This window comes from Orbicella faveolata, unplaced genomic scaffold (genome assembly GCF_042242905.1).
Source record: "Orbicella faveolata isolate gen_17 unplaced genomic scaffold, um_ofav_v1 contig_35, whole genome shotgun sequence".
NCBI classification, from domain to species: domain Eukaryota; kingdom Metazoa; phylum Cnidaria; class Anthozoa; order Scleractinia; family Merulinidae; genus Orbicella; species Orbicella faveolata.
In genome coordinates this window covers 26293189-26313509 of record NW_028301564.1, presented here as the reverse complement: position 1 = coordinate 26313509, position 20321 = coordinate 26293189, and the positions used below count along the sequence as shown (strand labels likewise).

Sequence of the window (20321 nt, the reverse complement as noted above, 5' to 3'; positions counted from 1 at the left end):
GAAGAACTGTAATAATAGTTAATAATAAACTTTTTGTCTTGGAATGTGGTCACTTGTGATGTAGATTGTGACATTTCAACTGTCTAATGAAAAATATTTTATATATGTCAAATTATTATTGCATTTTGATTGGTTCTTACCTATAATCTATTGGAGGACAGATGTGTAGATGATGTCATTAACAATTTTTTTGTGTTTTTGTTATATAAAACAAGTAGATTCCATGTTGCTACATATCTGTTCAGTAACAGATCATAAATATGTCAAAATCTGGTAAAAACATCAGTGCACACTCACCCAATGTCTAGTACACCACTTCTTTGTTCTTACCACATTACTGAGCAGACGCATGGCAACATGGAATCTATTTGTTAACCACACACCATTCTCCAAGAAATAAATGTAACTAAACTGGGATTTAACTTCTTTCTTCAATAGGGTCACACAGCTGGAGACAAAGATATTCATGTTAATCTTAGAATGGAGATCACAAGAAATTTCGATCCACGGAGAAGGTTGAGAGGAGCTGCCATTGCTGTACAAACGGTAAATTATTTTTCCAAGAAACCTCACTCCAAATCAAAGAAGCAGTCATTTCAGACAGACAACCAATGGCTTATTGAGTCCAAGAAAGTTGTCTTCTCTGATGAAGTGCTCAACATGCCTTCGCAATCTAATGCTGCTCATGAGTTGCATCATGGGTCTGAGGGCAGATTGCACTTTTGTGATAACGCATGGCAAAATATAGAAAAATTGACTGGCAGTGATCTGCCATACAGACATGTAAGTAGTCCTGATATGCACACTCCCACTGAGCAAATGCAGGTTGGGATTTCTGATTTAGTGCTAAATGCTGTGAGTGAAGAGAGTGTTCTTCCACACCAAACAAAACATGGTTTCTCATGGTCTGAGAGTAACCGAAAACCTGTGTTGAGGGCAAGGCAAGATAACTCCAGTTTGCATGCGAGTCATGCAGTTCATGATCCCCACGAGGACAGCAAAGGTAGAACAAGAAAAAGATCTCATGGTGCAAGGGTGGAATCTAAAGATGGAACACCGATCGATCGGTTTCATGTTCCCCAAATTACTCAAAATGATTCCTTAAACTTAGGACAATTCACTGAAAGGGATGTAGTTCTTAAGCCAGCCTTGACAGGTGAAAGTACATCTGATGCTGGTACTGGACAAACTCTTGATTCTGCATATGAGAAAGCCTCTGATACATCTGAGGAAAAGAAAATCAGTATCACTAATTTAACTCAAGAACTTAAAAGACTGAAAATGAGTCTATCAGGTGCAGCTAATGTTGCAGTTGAAGTTTAGGATCCACTAAGCAAATTTTATCCAAACCGTTTATGAAATTGTCGCTTTGTAGATGTAAATCTTAAACTTTACTGCAAAGGAAGTTAAAAAAATATGCTGATAGTAAGATTACAGTTAACTTCTTGGAAGTGGTTTAAAACAGTCATAACAACAACCAACATTTAATTTTTTCCTGGCATAAGGTTTTCTTAAGTAGCATAGGCTTGCAATGCATGCAAAAGGCTTCACCTACTTGAGCCACGGTACATTTTGAAAGAAATAATAACAGTGATAATTATCTATTAATAGCCCATTGTTTCCCAAGAGTGATGAACTGTCTAAACTCTCCTTACAGTATCAATATCAATATATTGTCAAGACAACAGGTGATGAGGAAATAGGAAATGATCTATGAAGGATTTTTGTCCTGGTGTACCCCTAAATTTTGATTACTATTTACAAGACGTTTATGGTATTCAGTAAGGAGAATTTGATATTTTGAGCTTGGGAAAGTAAGGGCTATGTGTTAATTAAATTGTAGAGCTAACTAATTTGGTATAGACTATAATTAGTACATTTTCAGTACCCTGAAGGTAAATAGGCAAGGCTAAAAACACTCACATGATTTGTAAGCTCCAATAATTTTTCTACCTTTGTAAAAAAAGATGCTATGCAAAGAGTATTTTTTCCATCTTCAGTTTAAAGTACAAATTTTATTTTCTTTCTTGTGGCAATCCTTTGTTTACTGTTTTACTTTCTGGTGTGTATATTTCTTTGAGGAAAGCTTCAGTCTTATTTTTTAAAACAATGTAATGCAAAGCAGGTTTGGAATTTCTTTCTTCATTTGACCAGCAGACTTAATTAAAGCATGCCATAAATAAATGTTACATACTCAACTGATGGCATAGCTTAATTAGAGCTGGCTGAACATTACTTCTGACAAAATTCCGAAGTTGGAAAACAATCAACCAGGGATACTACATGATCTCAAAAATTTGTAAGAAGCAAAAGTTCAATTGGTTTTATGAAGAGAGATGTCAATGGCATTACTAAATTAATGTCCATGACAAAATTGCCACAAAGTTTTATTTTCTAGGAAATTGGCTTTTTACAATAGTAGAGTGGTGATTGAAGTCCATTATTTAAACCAAGAGTTCAGAATGACTTTTGACCTGTTTTCATACATTAGTAGTAGTGAAAGACTTCCATTGAATGATCTTTTTGAGTAGTTGTGCATGCCATTTCAATTAAATGTTTTGTTTAAAAAGAGTAAAAGAGTAGAATAGTTAGTATTTTAATTATATTAGTGTTTGATTGATTTGAGTGTAAATGTAATTACTTTTGATAGGGAAATTTAGAAATTAATAGTTGGCAAATATTTTCTAGAGAAAGTTTGTACAAAGATGTAAGTTTATTGATAAGTAAATTCATAATACTATTTATTTTATTCATAGCCTTAAATGGTAAGATACTAAAAAGCAGATTTTAAGACTAAATACTATAAACTAATAATTTATAACTTAAAATAGATTCTATAAACTGCATTTATGCTGCATGCTGCTGTAGTCTAATGGAACAAAATTATTGTGTAGCTGATCATTTCATAAAGGGGACATTTTTTGTGATCATATGTTTTCTTTTATCACCATTAGAAGTGAGTGCCGCATTTGGGTGTTATTTCATGATTTTTAGCTGTATGTTCATTAGCTGGTGGAATGTAAGGTTTACGTTAAGTTTATTTTATCTGTGTCCAGAATGTAAATTTTGAGCTCATGCTTATTGAAATATTGATCATTCCGTATGTATAAAGGTTAGCCTAAAAGGTGGGATAGGGAAGCTTCTTAGATGCCAATTAGAACCAGATTGCTTATGTAGGATTTAAAAGTGTCAATGATCCAATATGTTAATGATCCAAGAGTAAAATTATTACTATTTTAGCAGTTGGAAATGGATTAATAAATGATTTTTTTAAGATGCATGTTAGTTGTAAATATGTTTTGTTCAGTTGCATTACTGAGAAATAAAAAAAAATCAATTATTTCTTTCAGCTGCATTTTGGAGTTTGAGTTTGATGGCGATTTTATGTTTGTTACCTTAAACAAAGTTTATTGAAAATACTTCTATTATGTCCATAAATACTGAAGACATTTAAAAAACTACTAACAATGAAATTTGTCCAGTGGTAAAACAAAATAATTTTTGATATCAAATTGCTATGTTTTGTTAACTTAATGACTGTGTTGCTTTGAAGAGTCTCAACTTTGAACTTGTTTCCTTTGTGATTATCTAAGATTTTCATATTTCAACTATACTTGAAAAAGCAGCAACTATACACTTTTTGGATAAGCATTTTAGTTTTTCATGTGAGAGATATTGTAGACTGCAGATTACAGTTGCATATAAATTGTGAAGGAGAGGCAAGAATCTAAGGTCTTAGAAGAAATTCAATGGCTTTCCTTTTGAGTAGTTTGCTCTGGTAACTGATCTCTCACTTGTTTTGTTGCACAGAAAGTCAGGGAGAATCCCAGGACAAAAGGCCCCCAAAAAGACCGTGAAGGAAGGAAAGCCCTTACACCTCTGTCAAGGAACACATTATATAAAAAGGATTTTCATAATGCCAGGGACTCTCTCAACAAGCTTATGGACACACCAGAACAAAATAGGAGTGTGAAAATTAACACCACAATAAAGAGCCCCCCTGTCAAAACCCCTACTAATTATGTTCCTGTTTGGAAGAGGCCCTTAGGCAATGCAAAGACCCCTGGTGGGTCCCCAAATCAGAGCCCACAGAGAAAAGCAGTTACCAACTCACAACGGAATGCACCTGGTAGACAAGGAAAATGTAAAGTTCTTAGACAGCCACCAATGAAGTTTAGGTTGTAATCTTCGGTAGAATTAGTTGTGTTGTGTTTGCTGGTCTTCACAGACCTGTCTAGGGAGATCACGTCCATTAGAAGATATGAAGTTATGTTGGCAGTGAACAGTGTGATAGATATGTCATGCAAAGTATGATGGCCTGTGTTGATTTGCTCTTCCTTTGACTGTGTTTTTTTTTTGAAATTTTAAATTACAATGGATTAATATTAAATTTTAGTAAACTGTTAAAATAACAATTAAAAGGAGAATAAACTACTTTGGATAAAAGTGAGCTAAACCAAAGCAGTGAATAATAGGTTTACTAAAAACCGAGCTTAAATTGCTGTGTTTCATCAGGCAAACAATACAATATAAATATTTTACTAAAATATAAATAATATAACGTGTATTATATATTTTACATAATGCTGTGACATTTTCATTTCTATTTTTGTAATAAAAGGTAACACTATTTTGCAATAAGAAGATAAAAGCCAATAAACATGAATGATTTAAAGTTAGGAGTGGCCTTCAATTGAATGTAAAATGCATTAACTACCATTTTTTTTTCTACTATAATACATATTTTCACTGTGAAAGAGTAACAACAGCAAAGTTTATGGAGTTATGTAACATTTAGTAAAGTGTCTGGAGAAAAAACTTGTCTTAAAGTTTTGCTCCAGTGATTTGGTTAAACGTCGGTTCACAAACTGCTGTTTAGTAAAATTCTTTAAAAACTCTATAAACACCCTGAGAACTAAAATAAAAGATACAAATAAATTACAAATTAGCTTGCAAAAATAACAGGATATAAATACATTTCACATGCTTCAAAAGTTACAAAAGTGAAAGGAGAAAACTTAAGATCGATTTACAATAATGGTAAAACAATGTCGTATACAACTTGACTTTATCTAAAACCTCAAGACCTAAATTTGCAATTCACAAGTGATGAAACTGAACTTAAACAACTAAAGATGCAAACCGCTTACATAAACAATCTAAAATAGCGTAAAAAATAATTATCTTGGTGCTGCCTTGATCACCAGAACAATGATAAACTTGGAGAAACTTGTTAACCGGCAATGAATTAACAGATCTTGTGTCAACTGAATTGCTAACGAAAAAACTAATCTTTTATAACGCTAGTTGGGTGTCGGGCGTTACATGTGTGCTTTCGCGACACCACAGAACTTACCAGAAAGACCTAGAAACAAGGGTAGCATACACGTGAAACAAATGCACATGAAAAAGCCTTAAATAGCTGAATACACGTTCAAATAAACTTCTAATGACTAAAAAATAGTACTCTTAAGGCTACAAAGCATAGCAATTGAGCGTAAAACAGCTTAAATAAGAAACCTGTTGAAAACTTGCACAGTGTTGCACATGCAAGTTTGTTGCAGAAGTGTGTGCCACTTCAAGTGTCGTACCACATGCGCGTACAACTTAACTGCTGTAGCTACAGTTACCTAGGTGATGGTGACTTACTGAAGAAAGTTAAATTAGTGAAGATGAATTTTATGTTTTCGTTCTCAATAAGATCAACATTCCCCTCACATGGTCCCATTAGATTTACATGCATCTGCAGTTATGAATGTGTGTTGTTTCTTTCTTTGGTTTGCCCAGTGGCACGACAAGTTATTTTTTTATCCACTGAGGCTCAGAAATTTTTTTTAAAAATAATTGGATGAAAATTCTGCAACAATATTTAAGTACTCTTAATGGTGTTATCTGTAACGAAGTTAAATAAGTTTTGCTCTTATTTTTATTGTTAAATTACTTGTGACTAAAAAAAATAAGTCTTATTCCCACTGACAATTACTTAAAGGAACCCTTTCAGGTTTACACTTAAGTTACTGAGTCCAGATAACCACTCCATGGCTTTGAGATATTAATTCCGGAAGGTAAGTTTTTGTTATTATACCTAACAAGTTAATAACTGATGCAATAATATCATTGAATAAATTATTGTGAATAGTCTAAATGTTAAAAGCCATTCACATGCCATTTTCCTTAATTCTGACAGAAATGTATGCAGTTTGCTAGGTTTTTAAAAGATGAAAGTTTTTCAAATCTTAAATCTAAGAAATTAACTCATAATGGCATTTTTTGACTGAAGGATTAAGATTGCAGATATTAATTTAACACAAGTCTTAAACATTAAATACCATGTACTTTAAAATGTTTAATTATTTAGGAAACAATGAATTTACAAAGAGTCCATGGTAAATTATGGTACTGAGCCAGGTGTCAATGAGATTTAAACTGATAACCAACACACTACTGGTGCTGTTTGCCTGAAAAGTAGTTAATTATGTGCAGCTTTCAGTGGCAGAGATGCCAACCTAAAAAAAATCAAAATTGGGAAGATTGCAATTTTACCTTTTCTGACCCTAAATAAAAGTTGTTCAAAGTAGAGGTCTGCCAGTTCAACCACAAAAAAGCATAAAGAAATCAAAAATCAAAAATATGTCTGAAAAATGTATTTTATGCACTTTCACTTGTGTTGTCTTGGACATTTGGTGACCTACACTGGGGACCAGGAGATTCGGTCTGTATCTGTGAGACTTTCTGATAATCTGGGAGAGTTGGCATAGATGTTATGCTAGCTACTGGATTGTCGTATCAGCCCTCTTTTGAATAAGTCAACCCTGATATTGTGCTTTAATTATGCCAATTGAGCTGTGATGACACTGGGAATGATGTATAAGAAACATACATCACACCGCTGTGACATGACATAAACTTAAGACCCTTGGTATCATTGCTTAGTAGAACATTATGATTTACTATGATCTACTATTATGAAGGTTGGTTGAAATCCCATTAAGCCACATCATCTTTTTTGTCTCATGCACCTAATTCCTACTTTTGCCTGCATTCAGTGTCCTTCACATGGTACATGCAGTACAAGTATTCTATCTAACACTTGATTGAAGGATGTCATTTCACTTTAATACTGTTTTGTTTTCTTCCTCAAGGTTAAAGCCTTGGAGAAACTTAGCAAATCTCTAAAAGATGGCCAGAAACTTGCAGTAGGAGAAAGTTACCAAGATTTAGTGTCAGCCATCAAAGAAGACAACCCTGCTCAATATCGGCATCCAGATAAACATGCGTCACATGCAAGGAAGCAACGCCGTAAGAGTTTAAATTTTGAGATCTTTTTCAGTGAACAAGATGAAAATAAAACCGATGATGAAAAGATAGAGAATGTTAATGGAGAACCCAATAGAGACAACGCTGAAAGCTCGAGCCATGAATTGTCCTCGAAGCTGTCAAAGGAAGAGGAATTAAATTATGACATTCAAGACTGAATAAGATCGATTATAGCACCCTAAAATATAAGCAGTAGGTACTATTAATGAAATAATGATAGAATATTGTAATATTTATTCCATGGATGCAGCAAATACTGTGGAACTTGGCTCATCTGATTACCTTATGGCCCATGAAATTCTGCTTCTATCTACAGAATGCCCATGTTCTCTATAAGAAGATGACTCAATGTTTCATGCCAAAATAAAGTAGGATACTGTAATGATGAGGTGGTGTTAATGAGGTAGTCATTGTACAGAGTCTTCTGTATCTTCAATTCTTTATGGACAATAGTATGTTCCTCAAAAGTGCAGTTAAGTAAAAATGTCACAAGGAATTCATAGTTTCACCCTACAGTACAACTGCACTGTATAGAATAATGATAATTATTAATAGTTATTTCATCACAATTTTTCATATTGAATGTCAATATTAAGATTGTGGGACTTGTAGGAATTTACATAGTTACTGTTGTTTATTGAACAGTTTGTTACCCTTACAACTAGGTGGCAAAAAACCCCAAAACAATTAGTGAGAAGTATTATTTATATACAGGTATGAATTAACAGAGTTGTAAATATTTTGAAGAGTATTTTGTATTGAAGTGTGGTATAATTTTGTATAGAGGACATTAATTTTGCAAAGTCAGAATTATTTGATGTCACACCATATGGTGTTAATAGTTTTCAACCAAATATAATGAAAATAATGATACTGTAAATCTATAATTCCAAAAGGTCTAGATAGCAGCAGACACGTAAAGATTTTAAGGAAAACGACCAATTTTTTAAGTTTAAAAGACATGTTTCGACAGAACTTCTGTCATCTTCAGTTGAAGGAATGATTACAAAGCAAGTTGAATAATAAGTAGACAAAAATGCTAATTAAGACAAATAGTAACAACAGAAGTTCTGTCGAAACATGTCTTTTAAACTTAAAAAATTGGTCGTTTTCCTTAAAATCTATTATTATTAGGATTATAATGAGCGAAGTCATGGTGGACCGACAAGTTTTCGATATCTGCAAAAAGACAGTCTGTTTCCAGCAATGTTCTTTAGTCTCAACGCCTACCCAAATTTTCCAAAGAAAATTAGTCTGGAAAAGTATGGATGAATAAATTGCACTTTCTATCTGTGTAGAAATATGATTGGATTGTGCAGTTCCAGAAAACATCCACACCCACCCCAGGCAAGGTTAATGGAAATTCCTACAGGGAGGGGGAGGGGGGTTCAAAGACCAAAATTTTTAAAAGGGAAGTTGAATTGAAGCTAAACCAGAATGAGGAAACCTTCCATGGGCAAGGTATGGATATTTTCTGGAACAACACATTATGCTGGAAATTGAATGGTTCTTTTTCTTTTGAAAAGTGATGAGTTTTCACCACCACTTTAATGTTAGTGTGGCAGCTCCTGGCAAAGGCATACAAACATCTGTAAATGCTGCAACTCTTGAATTACCCTGGGTGCCAGAGGTTCTTTTTCTCTTTTTCGCGAGAAGCTGCGAGACAACTAAAGCATGATACACAGGGAGCAAAGATGCTAAAAATACGGTACTAACTACCAAAAACCAATCAGCCACTGAGTTCAAAATTTGAACTCAAGTGAGGTCATCAATTAACTGTTTTCCTTGCCACAATCTTTACTTTGCCACCAAAGAGGAACCCTCTGAGAGCCAGCTTACTCTTAAATGCATTGAGGTTAGTTTGAACGCATTGCAAATTAAAGCATACACAATGACTAATAATATTGCCCCTTGTAATAAACAACTGTTCTTGATTCTTATTTAAAAGTGTGAGATGTAAATGTGACCTCAACAAAGACAGCTGCAACTTGGACTTGATTGTAATAAGGATTTCTTATGGCAGTAAGTCATATTACTTAGAAAAGTGGCATCCAAAATGAGATATGGTATTTAATGACAGAGATTGTTCAATATCTTTTGTCAATACTGAAAGAGTGCTGCCTAGCAGACTAATGTGATAAAATGCTGCTGATTCTAGTGATAAACGGAATGGTGTTAAAAAATAAAATCTGCATTTCTGTCGGTTTTTATACTAAGATATCTAAGATATCAGTTTCTACACCATATAGAAAGGACTGGGGTGCTTGTCAGAAATTCTGAAAATAACCCTGAGAGGTCTTAAGATCCTGTTTTGTGGGCATTACTTTAAATGGTTTTAACCCTTAGGAGGTGCCAATTCTAAAACAAGACAATCTCCTGTCATTTTTTTTTTTCAGCTCAATACCCTAAAAGGTATTGTTAAAGCTCCAGCTATGGACTTTTTGAGGCTGAACACCCTAAATACCAAAACCGTGTTTTTAACCCCTAAAAGGTACCACAAGTACCCCTGTCCTTTCTATGTGGGAGTTTAATTTCTCTCTGGGAGCCCCACCCCCCTATTGTAGCAGCATTGTACCAAGGGCCTGTTATGTGTTTACTGGAGACTTAACACTGCATCCTGAGAGAGACTGAATTGAATTTATAAAATAATGCTTAGAAGCAATCCACAGCATTTCTTTATTATTCAGTTTGATCTCACACAATCAATACATTCAAAAATAAAGAGTTCAGTTGAGGGTTCAACACCATTTAAATCCCAACCAAAGAAATGGCCAGCAATTTGAAATTCTCCTTTATGGCTAACAAACATACTATTACCCTCAGGAGAATCTGTTATATCAACTGGGTAGCTTCTTACATCCTCCTGAATAAACTATGCCACCTTCTTGCATCCTGAGCCACTGCCATGGCAACAAGCTTACAAAGTTGAAAGAAGTTGAAAGAATACAAATTATAGTATGAAGGGGTGGCGGATGGTGAATGCAAGATGTCGCGAGAAGGTGAAGCAAGCATTTTTCTTCTGGAGTCCGAGACATTTTGACTTGTGAAATTCTGAGACCAAGACCTCAAAAGTGTCTTAGTGCAAGCTTGAGATGTTCTGAGTCTCCCTTTTTGAATTTATTTACTGTATACTTTGTTGTATATATATGAAACACACATGTATGTAGGGAGCCTTCAGTTGTAAATGCTTGTACAAGATGTCAAATCTGAAAAACTGTCAACAGTTAATAATAGCAGATTTGCACGTTGCTGTCATTTGATTACAACTACCAGAATTCCTTTTGTCTTTTCTTTATTATTGAAATTTTAAAGTCCCAGTGGGGTTTAAAGAACAATTGCTCTAATTAGCATAACAGGCAGACAGAGTGAAGGATTCTGGTAGCTGTAGTCAAATGATGCCATCATGTTAATCGCCTATTATTACACAGCTCCACAAGGTTTCATTGTGAGCTATTGTGGCTTGCTTAATTCAATTTAAGAGGATTTACGATTAAGCTTTCCTCAGAAATCGTTAAGTCTGTTTTATTATCAATACACTAAAAGATGTCATTTCACAAAAACAAACAAACAAACAAACAACCAAACTGAATCAAGAGTTTGGTACTTCATTTTTGCTTAGCCTTAGACTGTGACAGCTTTGTTTAAAAATCAAGACTATGATATGCAGATAACCACAACAAAGGAGACTACAAGAGCCATGAAATTCTACTAAAATTTTGCAAGGCCTAGAGTTTTTGAGGGACCATTTGCCACCCCTCCATGAAACTGGTTTTGTAAAAATTCTCATAGTAAGAAACATAATTTATGGTAAACACACATTAAACAATTTTCCTTATTATGACTTAGTATCTAATGGTTCATAAAGCGTCAATCTTTCGTTGAAAACATGGTAAAAAAATTTGCACACAATTGGTTTGGCTTAGGAGCAATTTCAAATCTGGGTAAAAAGAAGATGAAGAGTTCCTGACTTCCTGTCATGAGTTTTCTCATGCAATCAGTACAGTGAAACCTGCACTAATGGAAACCACACCCTAATGAACAGTTGGACTGTCACTGGACCATACTTGCAGGCATTCCCTTGGGAAGGTCCAGATGACAATATTTATGATCCAAGTTCATTCAGATTATAATGTATCAAAGAAACCTTTCATTAGCTCCTCTGATGCACCATAAGTGATCTTGGATCATAACATCGCTCCTGGATCATCCCAGAGAAATGTACTGTTTGTCATTGTCCCCACCAACTGACACAGTCTAACTTAAAATGTATATAATTTAGCAACTTTTGTACAAAACTTATAAATTAAGCATCTATAAACTGTTACAGATGGAACTTAAACCAAAATTTAATATAACTGTACTTCTTCTCAGAAAGGAAAAAATATGTTCTCACTTAATAAATAACTTGTTATTGTTTTGCACGAAGTATACAAAAGGGGAAAGTACTTGAGCACTCTTGCTGGTAACAACATCTGACTGTCTAGTCATAACCACATTTTATAACTATAAATTAATAATTAAAAGCATCTCAGTTCTAAATTTAACCTCAATGGTGGGTTTAGTATCAAAATATTCATATTTAGTGATTACAATAGTTTTCAATTCACCAGTCCAGCAGATCAACAGGGTACTGTCCATTCAAACATGCAGTACAGTGCCCAGTCTTTTTCCCAGCAGGATTAGGTATGCCCGACTGCACAGCTGTCTTTAAGCCTTCTAAACTCAGGTACACCAGGCTGTCTGCCCCTAACTCCTTTGCTAGTGCATCTGCATTCAACTTGTTTGCAATCAGCTCCTCTCTTGTGGGAATATTGATTCCCATATAACAGGGATACTTAACTGGGGGTGAAGCCACTCGAATGTGCACCTAGTAAATAGGAAACAAACAAATACATTATTACATGGCCCTTCAAGTACACAATTAATTGACCAGGCAAGATTGGAACCCAGTTCTTGTAGTAGATTGTGTGCTGTTTTTTATCTTCAGTAGTCTTGTGGGTCTGATTGAAATATTGGCTCTCATATTGGCAGGTAATATTTAAGTGGGGACAAGCGAGTGAAAAGTGAATTTACTGGCCCACTGGGCTGGTGGATTTCAACTTTTCGCGCTGCTATTAATAGTTTAAATTTTATCTAGCCTGAGTCAATACCTCTCGTAGCTCCCGGCATTGCCATTTCTAAAACAGAAAGAGTCTTTCTGCATCTGAAATTAACTGAGCTGGGGCTGTTTTTGTAGACTACATTTCAGCTTAGCTTACGATATTTAACTTGGGACCTACCTCTCCAGCACCAGCCTGCTTCAATAGCTTAATAATGGGACCCATTGTATTTCCACGCACAATAGAATCATCAACAAGTACAACTCTCTTTCCTTTAAAATTCATTGACAGAGGACCAAATTTCCTGGCAACACCAAGCTTCCGAAGCCTGTTGCTTGGTTGAATGAATGTGCGTCCAACGTAACGATTTTTGGTGAGGACTTCGACGTAAGGAATGCCAGTTCGTAAGGAGTACCCCAGGGCTGCAGGGGTTGCAGACTCTGGGACTGTGCTCACTAGTTCTGCTTCGACTGGCGCTTCTATGGCTAACTGCTCCCCACATCGTTGCCGCACACTGTAAACCATCTGTCCCTCAAACATGCTGTCCGGCCGTGCAAAGTACACATATTCAAAGATGCAGAATGAGGGAGGCTTCTCTGGGTTTTCAAGAGACACTATCCTCATGGACTTGAAACCATTTGTGGTCAACTTCACAATCTCGCCAGGCTTCACTTCTCTACACATGGAAGCTCCAAATGAATGAAAGCCACAAGACTCTGAAGACACGATCCACCCTAGTGTGCTATCATCATCAGAGATTTCTCCATTCTCGACAATTTCTCCACCGAGACGTGACAACTGAGGGCTCTCATTTAAACTCATTAGTCTGCCAATACACAAAGGACGATTGCCATGAGGGTCCCTGACAGCATAGATGCAGTCCTGTGTCATGATGACAAGCGAGTATGCCAACTGCGTCAGCTGCATCATTTCATAAATTCTTCCTGTCCAGTTAGGGCCATCTGGTTCTCCACATGGCGGAGTAGCTGTCAACAGCTGTGTGATTACCTCACTATCACTTCCAGTTGAGAGACCAGTTCCTTGTAAGAGAACCTTTTTTCTTAATGCCTTTGCATTGACAAGTTCACCATTGTGTCCCACTGCCATGTGTCCATGTATGGTGTCCACAACAAATGGCTGACAGTTGACAAGTTCAGATGATCCAGCTGTTGAGTAGCGCGTATGTCCAATACCCATATGACCTGGCAGGGATTTGATGTGCTGTTCTTGAAACACATAGTTCACTAATCCCATTCCTTTGTGCTGGTGAAACCTTTTACCATCATTGGTCACTATTCCTGCACTCTCTTGGCCCCTTTAGAAAAAAAAGTGATATTCATAATAATCACTATTAACTACTGGAGGTTTGAGACAAAGAAAACAAAAACTCCACTAGTGATAAGTAATGAACTGCTCTTGGGGGGAGGGAAAGCTAGACCTGTTTTGACAACAACAAAGAAGAAGCTAGACAGTCTATGAAAATCAGAATGCAGGGTATGGTTGTCATAAAGTATTTCCAGCAGTAGAATAATTAATGAGACCTGTTTGGGGGCGGGGGGTAGTAATGACAACCCCTGTCTCAATTTCAAACCTTATCAAGTTACAAATTTAGAAGGTCTGAACATCCCTGTCAGAATTTCAATCCCAATTATGTTGCTGTTTTGATGCCATGTCGCTTGCCAGAATTTTATCCTGACTTTGGCTTGACCAATCTTTGAGAGTCCTTTGTATTTTGGCAGTTGTGTCAAAAAGCATATGAATTGTTTGAATATGTTTTGAAAAGGACTTTGACATGCTAATCATTAATTTTCAGTGAGCAACTTTATATGCCTGACGGTATGGAAGTTTGTTGTTCTTGATTGCGTGACACTGGTTTCATCGTCATCATTAGTCCTTGTCGCATCATGGGATGCAATTCATACGGCCTCATGAGACCGATTTAAATGTTCTAAAAGACTGCTTAACAAGTTATTAACAACATTTTGTCTGAGGGTAAATATACATCCTGCCCTTAGGGTGCGTTCCCGTTGCATGATTTGGAATGTGATTATTTGGATCATGGCACATGTATGTCACACAAACTGATGAATCCTTGTCCAGAGTAGATTCATCGATCTCTTTGAAGCACCATGATCCGAGTGATCTTGAATTGTAAATCCTGATCTGGATCTTTCCAAAGGAATGCACACTTAGACCCTAAAAACGTTAGACTGAAAGATGCCGTGAACATTAATTAACTTTGAGCCATGTGATTAGTATTTGAACATCATCTTTTTTGTCCCTGAAAATGCTTGAAATCTGATTGGTTTATATTTCATAAACCAGGTATGATATTTAATACTGTTAATACCAATATAAAAATACTGCCATTTGCTGCAAGATTATAACTGTCAACTCTAAACAATTAAGTAATATTAAAAATAGACAAATATAAGGTTTAATTAGAAGTGCCACAAGTAATTAAATTTACAGCAGATTTAGACAAAATTTCGTTACCGTGGGTGATTTGAAGTATTGTTTAGGCATTCCTAATTATTTAGGTCAGGTCAATGAATTCACGAAACATCTGTATGAAATATTAATGAATTACTACTCTGTTCGATGGTGTTTAGGCGCCTACGCACGGGAAGTTGTTACCATATTCGACTCACCATGCTTCAGAGTGAAAGGAAAATAAAGCGACTCTACATGCGGCGCTTGTTGAGCAAAACGCTTACGAGACAACAAAACTTGATTTTGTCTGTCAATGGGTGGTCTCAGCGGATCTGTAAGCTTGAACTTATAATAAATTCAACAATAAATAACAATAACCTCGAAGCGACGACGTTTAAGCTTATAAATACCGTATTAAAAATTGCCTAATACACAGACTTCATTCAACTCAACTCAAACTTTTCGAAGTTAAATCCAAAATTCAAAGAACTTACCGATGTTGAAGGGAAACTAACCCAAGGGAGATTATACTAGCAACATCAACCTCTGCTGAAGAAACTCCATCGGCTCTTATACACGCAAAAACACCACAAGCATGTGTTAGTCCAGTTTCCTCAGACGCCATCTTGACAATGGTCTCCGACGCTTGGATCGATCTCTATATACTACCGCAGGTGTCACAGGTGTATAGTGTGGTCCAATATGAAGAAAATTAAGAAGATTACATACTTCAAGGAATCGATCAGTTAAACTTCCTGTTCGCAGAGATCGCTCGCTAAGAACTTACAACTATTCATTTGAAAACGCCGGGGGAAATCAAAGAAGTCTCGACAGAAAATTTGAATTCGAGTTGGCGGGAAATGTGTTCTGATTGGATGTTCTATTAGCTGGCGGGAAATACCGATTAAGCTCGGCTTTGTGATTGGCTGTGGGTGGATCACATGTTATATCCTGAATGAAAGTTGAAGCCCCGAGCACTCACGTGGCGACTTATCTCTAACTCTCAGGGACGAAACTTGTGTCTTACTGAATCTTCATAATTTCGTCCAATGGCCGAACAGAAACCAGCCTCAGGTAGGTTAAATGAACGTTTGTAGTCCAGATTTTCACATTTATTCACTGCCAAAACGAAATTCAGTTATGACGACCTAAAATTTAGGAAATATGCTGCTCGTGTAACTTAGATTTTCACCTACGAGTGGAGTCGTCACTTCGTTAGCCCGAACTTTTACACGAGGTTTTCTGTTTCGATTTTACTCAATAGTAGTCAAGGGTCTTCCTTGGGACTCCACGAGAAATAATTTTGTAAGCTAATTTGACTTTCGTGCAGAACAATGTGACAGGGCGAGATCATTTATCCAGATCACGTAACACATTTGCAAGTGATTTTACTCGTTCCCACTCATTGCTACAACCAAAATATCACGTTGGGAACAAACTTATTTTGTATTTTGGTCATGCTGGTTTTCTCGATGACTTTGTATGGCTTGTTTTTAAAGTGACACAGATCTAGACCCCCAGGAGTGCAGCCATGTGCTCGGAAGATCAGGGGCACCCTTGAGAAAAAAATCCCAGATAATAATTATCAGTTTCCCACCCCACTCCAATCCATAAAAAAATTCGACAAAGAGTACTCCATAGTTAATATCGTGAATAGTTCTACTAAAATTTTTGACTTTTTGAAGCCCTTAATATATCTTTTAAGACAACAACAACAACAATAATTTATTCATATACACAAAAAAGCTAAACCAGCTCAACAATGTGAAGGAATACAAACAATAAATATAGAGAAAAGATGTTATGCAACCTGCAGTTGCAAAAATATCTATCCTAAATACTGGCCAAAAATCGAGTAACTTCTAAACAACGAAATTTTCAGTTATAATATGCCATTAATAACCAGCTCCTATAACTAGATAAGTATCAAGGAACAAGAATTAGTGACCTCTTGAATGATTTTCAATTATAGATTAGCATATTCAATTTCCATTGAACAATAATTTAATAAGCTTAGAATTTCTACCTAATTATAATTAGTATTTTTCTTCATGCTTTATTAGCAAAATGACTGATGAACTAAGTTCCCATTTGTAACTGTGTACAAAAATTCATGACTTAATTGAGCAGTTGTGAGAATTCAAAGTCATGAAATGGTGACAATGTCTTCCCTGAAGTCTTCTCTATAATTTTATTATCCAGTACTCTAAATCTTCCTCCAGCACTTTGAAGAAGCAAGAAATTGCTATCATTTTGTAGGTGACCTCCAGTTACTGCACACAAGTGGCTGATGGTGTGAAATAGATCAACCAGTCAGACTGCAGCATTTTCTTGTAGTTACCAGTGTCTAATGTATTTGTACTCAATCTTCTTTTTTGTAACATTTTCAGACATCAAGATTGGCCAGCAGCTGAATGAGGGTAAAACCAAGATAATTTACGCTTTGCCTGACTCACCAGATGGTAATCATGTGCTGTTAAAATCCAAGGACAAAATCACCGCATTTGACAGCACCAGAAAGAACGACCTTGTCGGCAAAGCAAAGTTCAGCAATGCCACAACCTCTGCTGTGTTTGAGCTGCTCAACACTTGCGGCATCAAGACGCACTTTGTGAGAAAGTACGATGACGAATCTTTCATCGGCGTTAACTGTGATATGATCCTGCTTGAGGTGGTGACTCGTCGCATTGCTACAGGCTCATTCTTGAAGAGGTACACTGGAATCAAGGAAGGATACAGATTTGCACCTGTTAAGCTGGAGATGTTCTTCAAAGATGATGCTCAGCATGATCCATTCTGGACTTACGAAGAGTGTGTGGAGGCAGAGCTGACTGCTGGCGCCCGCAAGGTTGGTAAGCACGAGCTCAACATCATGGGAGAGACAGCGGTGGCAGTTTTTGAGATCCTAGAAAAAGCCTGGGCAACTGTGGATGTTGCACTTGTGGACATGAAGGTGGAGTTTGGGTTCAACCACAAGACTGGTGAACTGCTCCTGGCTGATGTCATAGACAATGACTCCTGGAGAATCTGGCCATCTGGGGACAAGCGTCTGATGCGTGACAAGCAAGTGTACAGGAATCTTCCTGAAGTTACCCCAGAAGCACTGGAACAAGTCAAAAAGAATTACGACTGGGTGGCCAAAGAAGTTCAGAAACTGAACAAGCACCACCCAGGCCATGCTGTTGTCTTCATGGGATCCCCGAGTGACATGGACCACTGTAAGAAAATTGAGTCTGCACTGAAGGAGTTTGGTGTTCCTGCAGATCTTCGCATCTGCTCAGCGCACAAGGGTACTGAAGATGCCCTTCAGGTCCTGCGATGGTATGAAGGCCAAGGCATGCCTCTGGTAATTGTTGCAGTTGCTGGTCGCAGTAATGGCCTTGGACCAGTCCTGTCTGGCAATACAGCTTTCCCAGTGATCAACTGCCCTCCAGTGTCATCCCAGTGGGGTGCTCAAGATATCTGGTCTTCTCTACGGCTACCATCTGGCTTGGGTTGCACCACAACACTCAACCCCGATGGTGCAGCTTTGGCTGCTGCCCAGATCCTGGGTCTTAGTGATCACGTGGTCTGGGGAAGCCTGAAAGGAAAGCAGCTTAACACCGCTTTGGGTCTTGCAAAGGCTGATCACGATTTGCGTCAGTAAAAACAGTAAAAGAATAAGTTATATGCAGAACACTGGTTATCGTGTAGTTTCATAATAAAAGAACCAGTTCAATAGTGTGCTGTTTGCTAAAGCTAACAATAAAAGAGGTTTTCATGAATGTTGAGTGAATTTTTATTTTGTTGTACATTTTATGAACAGTAATTAGCATTAAGGCTCCACTTTTCTCTCTCTTGCAAATTTAATAATTTTTGTCCATAACTGTTTCTCTTTTACCCCAAACATTGTAACTTTGAGGATGCACAAATTTCAACGTCTGGGAAAAGTCAGCATTTTATTTTGAGCAAGGGAAAATTTAGACATTTTGAAGAAAAGTCAGAGAAAACTGAAAGAAGAAACATTTGTCAGTCTGGATGAATGAGTTGAAAGGATTGCTGTTAGGGGGAGACTGGTAGTTGTTGCTGTATCTGATGTTTTGTATTTATTTGGTCAGGGAATTCATAATATATTATTAGGGAAAGTCGGGCAATTTTGGAGAGCAATGCCTGGTAATCATGCCCACAAACTTTGTGTACCGACCATTGGTTCCAAGCCCCCCCTTTCACTCGGCCATCTACCTGGGGGGAGATGGGGTTGGTGCGGGGGGGGGGAGGGGGGAGATACTCAACAAAGTTTAGGTCCAACCCAGTACTCTTAAGAGTACCATTTTGACTGACTGACTGACACATGCTTTCATACCTGGCACATATAATTATGAATAAATCGCCAATAAAGGAAATCGTCTTGTCATTTTCAGGTAGTTCTTAATAAATTAAGGTTACTTCAAACCTCCACGGGTGCTCTCCAGAAAAAAAATTCGTACGCGCACTGTTTTGAAGGAAACCCCCACAAACTATATATCAATGGAAAGATTATAAAATGTAGAATTCGGTAAAATTATATTCTCTTTTGCTGACTGTTTTCCTAAGGCGGCAGAAGCCGTTAACGTCAAAACTACCGACTGTATTCCGGCGAATTAATGGGGTATCAAATGCGATCGCTGATGCAAAATAACTATGCAGTGCTAATCACAAAGCATCAATCTCTCAACGCATGTCAGCATTTTCTTTCATTTCTACTGGTTATCTTTTTATAGAACTATCATGTTCCAGTATCGAAAAATTCGCGTAACGTGTTTCGTTAGAGACCACCACGAGAAAAGTATTTGAAATAAAAGAATTCGCCGACACGTTTTTGTTCCGTATCTATCAGTGATTGTTCTGGCCAAATTTCAAGGAAAACCGTTGATTTTACATACCCTATTAGGGTCCTATTAATTCATTTAAAGAGGAGGGATTCTCGCGAAAAACGAGTGCAAGTTTTCGCCTTCCAAAGATTTACAATTATGTCACGCCTTCTCGGAGGGATATGTCAACTCAAAATGCTGCCAGCCAATGAAATAACAGAACCCCTAGCGTTCACAGTACGGAAAGTTGAGCTTCGCGGTAAAGCGATAGTGTTACAGTCACGTATTAGGCGCATACGTTTTAGGCTGGTGGTCAACAGTAAAGGGCAAAACGGAGAAAAGCGATGTGCAACAAAACAAAAAGAAACTGAGGAGCAATTGCCGAAGCGTGATTACAAAAATTCTTAAAAGGACTCTCGACGGACATGAAATCTCAAATTGAAAGTATTTGATATAGGATCTCTGGATGCTCCTCGTTCTCTGCTCCCCCTTTTTGTCCATTTAATCCCTCTTTAAACTTCCTAAAATTTCACTTAAACTCATGTATAACCCTGCCTTAAGCCGTTTGCCGCAAAAAGGTCGCTGAGGAGTCCATGTCTTTTGGGGATTGTGACACCTTGACGGTTTATTAACTGTTATTAAA

General features: G+C 37.0%; 3 protein-coding genes across 7 annotated transcripts in view; 2 read left to right on the top strand and 1 right to left on the bottom strand.

The window, feature by feature from the left end:
- The window catches only part of LOC110043418 (serine/threonine-protein kinase DCLK1-like), a 35919-nt gene extending 26400 nt beyond the window's left edge, over positions 1-9519 (top strand). For 4 of the 5 annotated variants that reach the window (XM_089273875.1, XM_089273874.1, XM_089273873.1 and 1 more), the window contains one exon: positions 439-3355. In XM_089273875.1, the coding sequence (XP_089130001.1) occupies positions 439-1323 (885 nt within the window). In that variant the 3' untranslated portion in view covers positions 1324-3355. Of the gene's footprint in view, positions 1-438; positions 3356-7142 lie in introns of those variants that run through there. The other variant, XM_089273876.1, reaches the window with a different exon arrangement.
- Positions 9520-9969: 450 nt separating this feature from the next.
- Positions 9970-15690, bottom strand: LOC110043476 (amidophosphoribosyltransferase-like). Its single transcript, XM_020748924.2, has 3 exons — positions 15344-15690; positions 12597-13731; positions 9970-12184 (listed from the first exon to the last, which is right to left on the bottom strand). Exons 1-3 carry the CDS (start codon positions 15472-15474, stop codon positions 11921-11923), a joined length of 1530 nt encoding a protein of 509 aa, XP_020604583.2. The 5' UTR covers positions 15475-15690; the 3' UTR covers positions 9970-11920.
- A 104-nt stretch (positions 15691-15794) lies between these two features.
- On the top strand, positions 15795-18613 carry LOC110043477 (multifunctional protein ADE2-like). The gene is made up of 2 exons (XM_020748926.2): positions 15795-15923; positions 17240-18613. The coding sequence occupies exons 1-2, from the start codon at positions 15899-15901 to the stop codon at positions 18493-18495; spliced, it is 1281 nt and encodes a 426-aa protein (XP_020604585.2). The 5' UTR covers positions 15795-15898; the 3' UTR covers positions 18496-18613.
- Positions 18614-20321: the final 1708 nt, after the last annotated feature.

Coding starts and splice junctions, on each gene's coding strand:
- LOC110043477 (XM_020748926.2), top strand. CDS start 15,899: ATGGCCGAACAGAAACCAGCCTCAG. Junction 15,924..17,239: donor CGAACAGAAACCAGCCTCAG/GTAGGTTAAATG, acceptor TAACATTTTCAG/ACATCAAGATTGGCCAGCAG.
- LOC110043476 (XM_020748924.2), bottom strand. CDS start 15,474: ATGGCGTCTGAGGAAACTGGACTAACACATGCTTGTGGTGTTTTTGCG. Junction 13,732..15,343: donor TTAGTTTCCCTTCAACATCG/GTAAGTTCTTTG, acceptor TTTTTTCTAAAG/GGGCCAAGAGAGTGCAGGAA. Junction 12,185..12,596: donor AGCAGGCTGGTGCTGGAGAG/GTAGGTCCCAAG, acceptor CCTATTTACTAG/GTGCACATTCGAGTGGCTTC.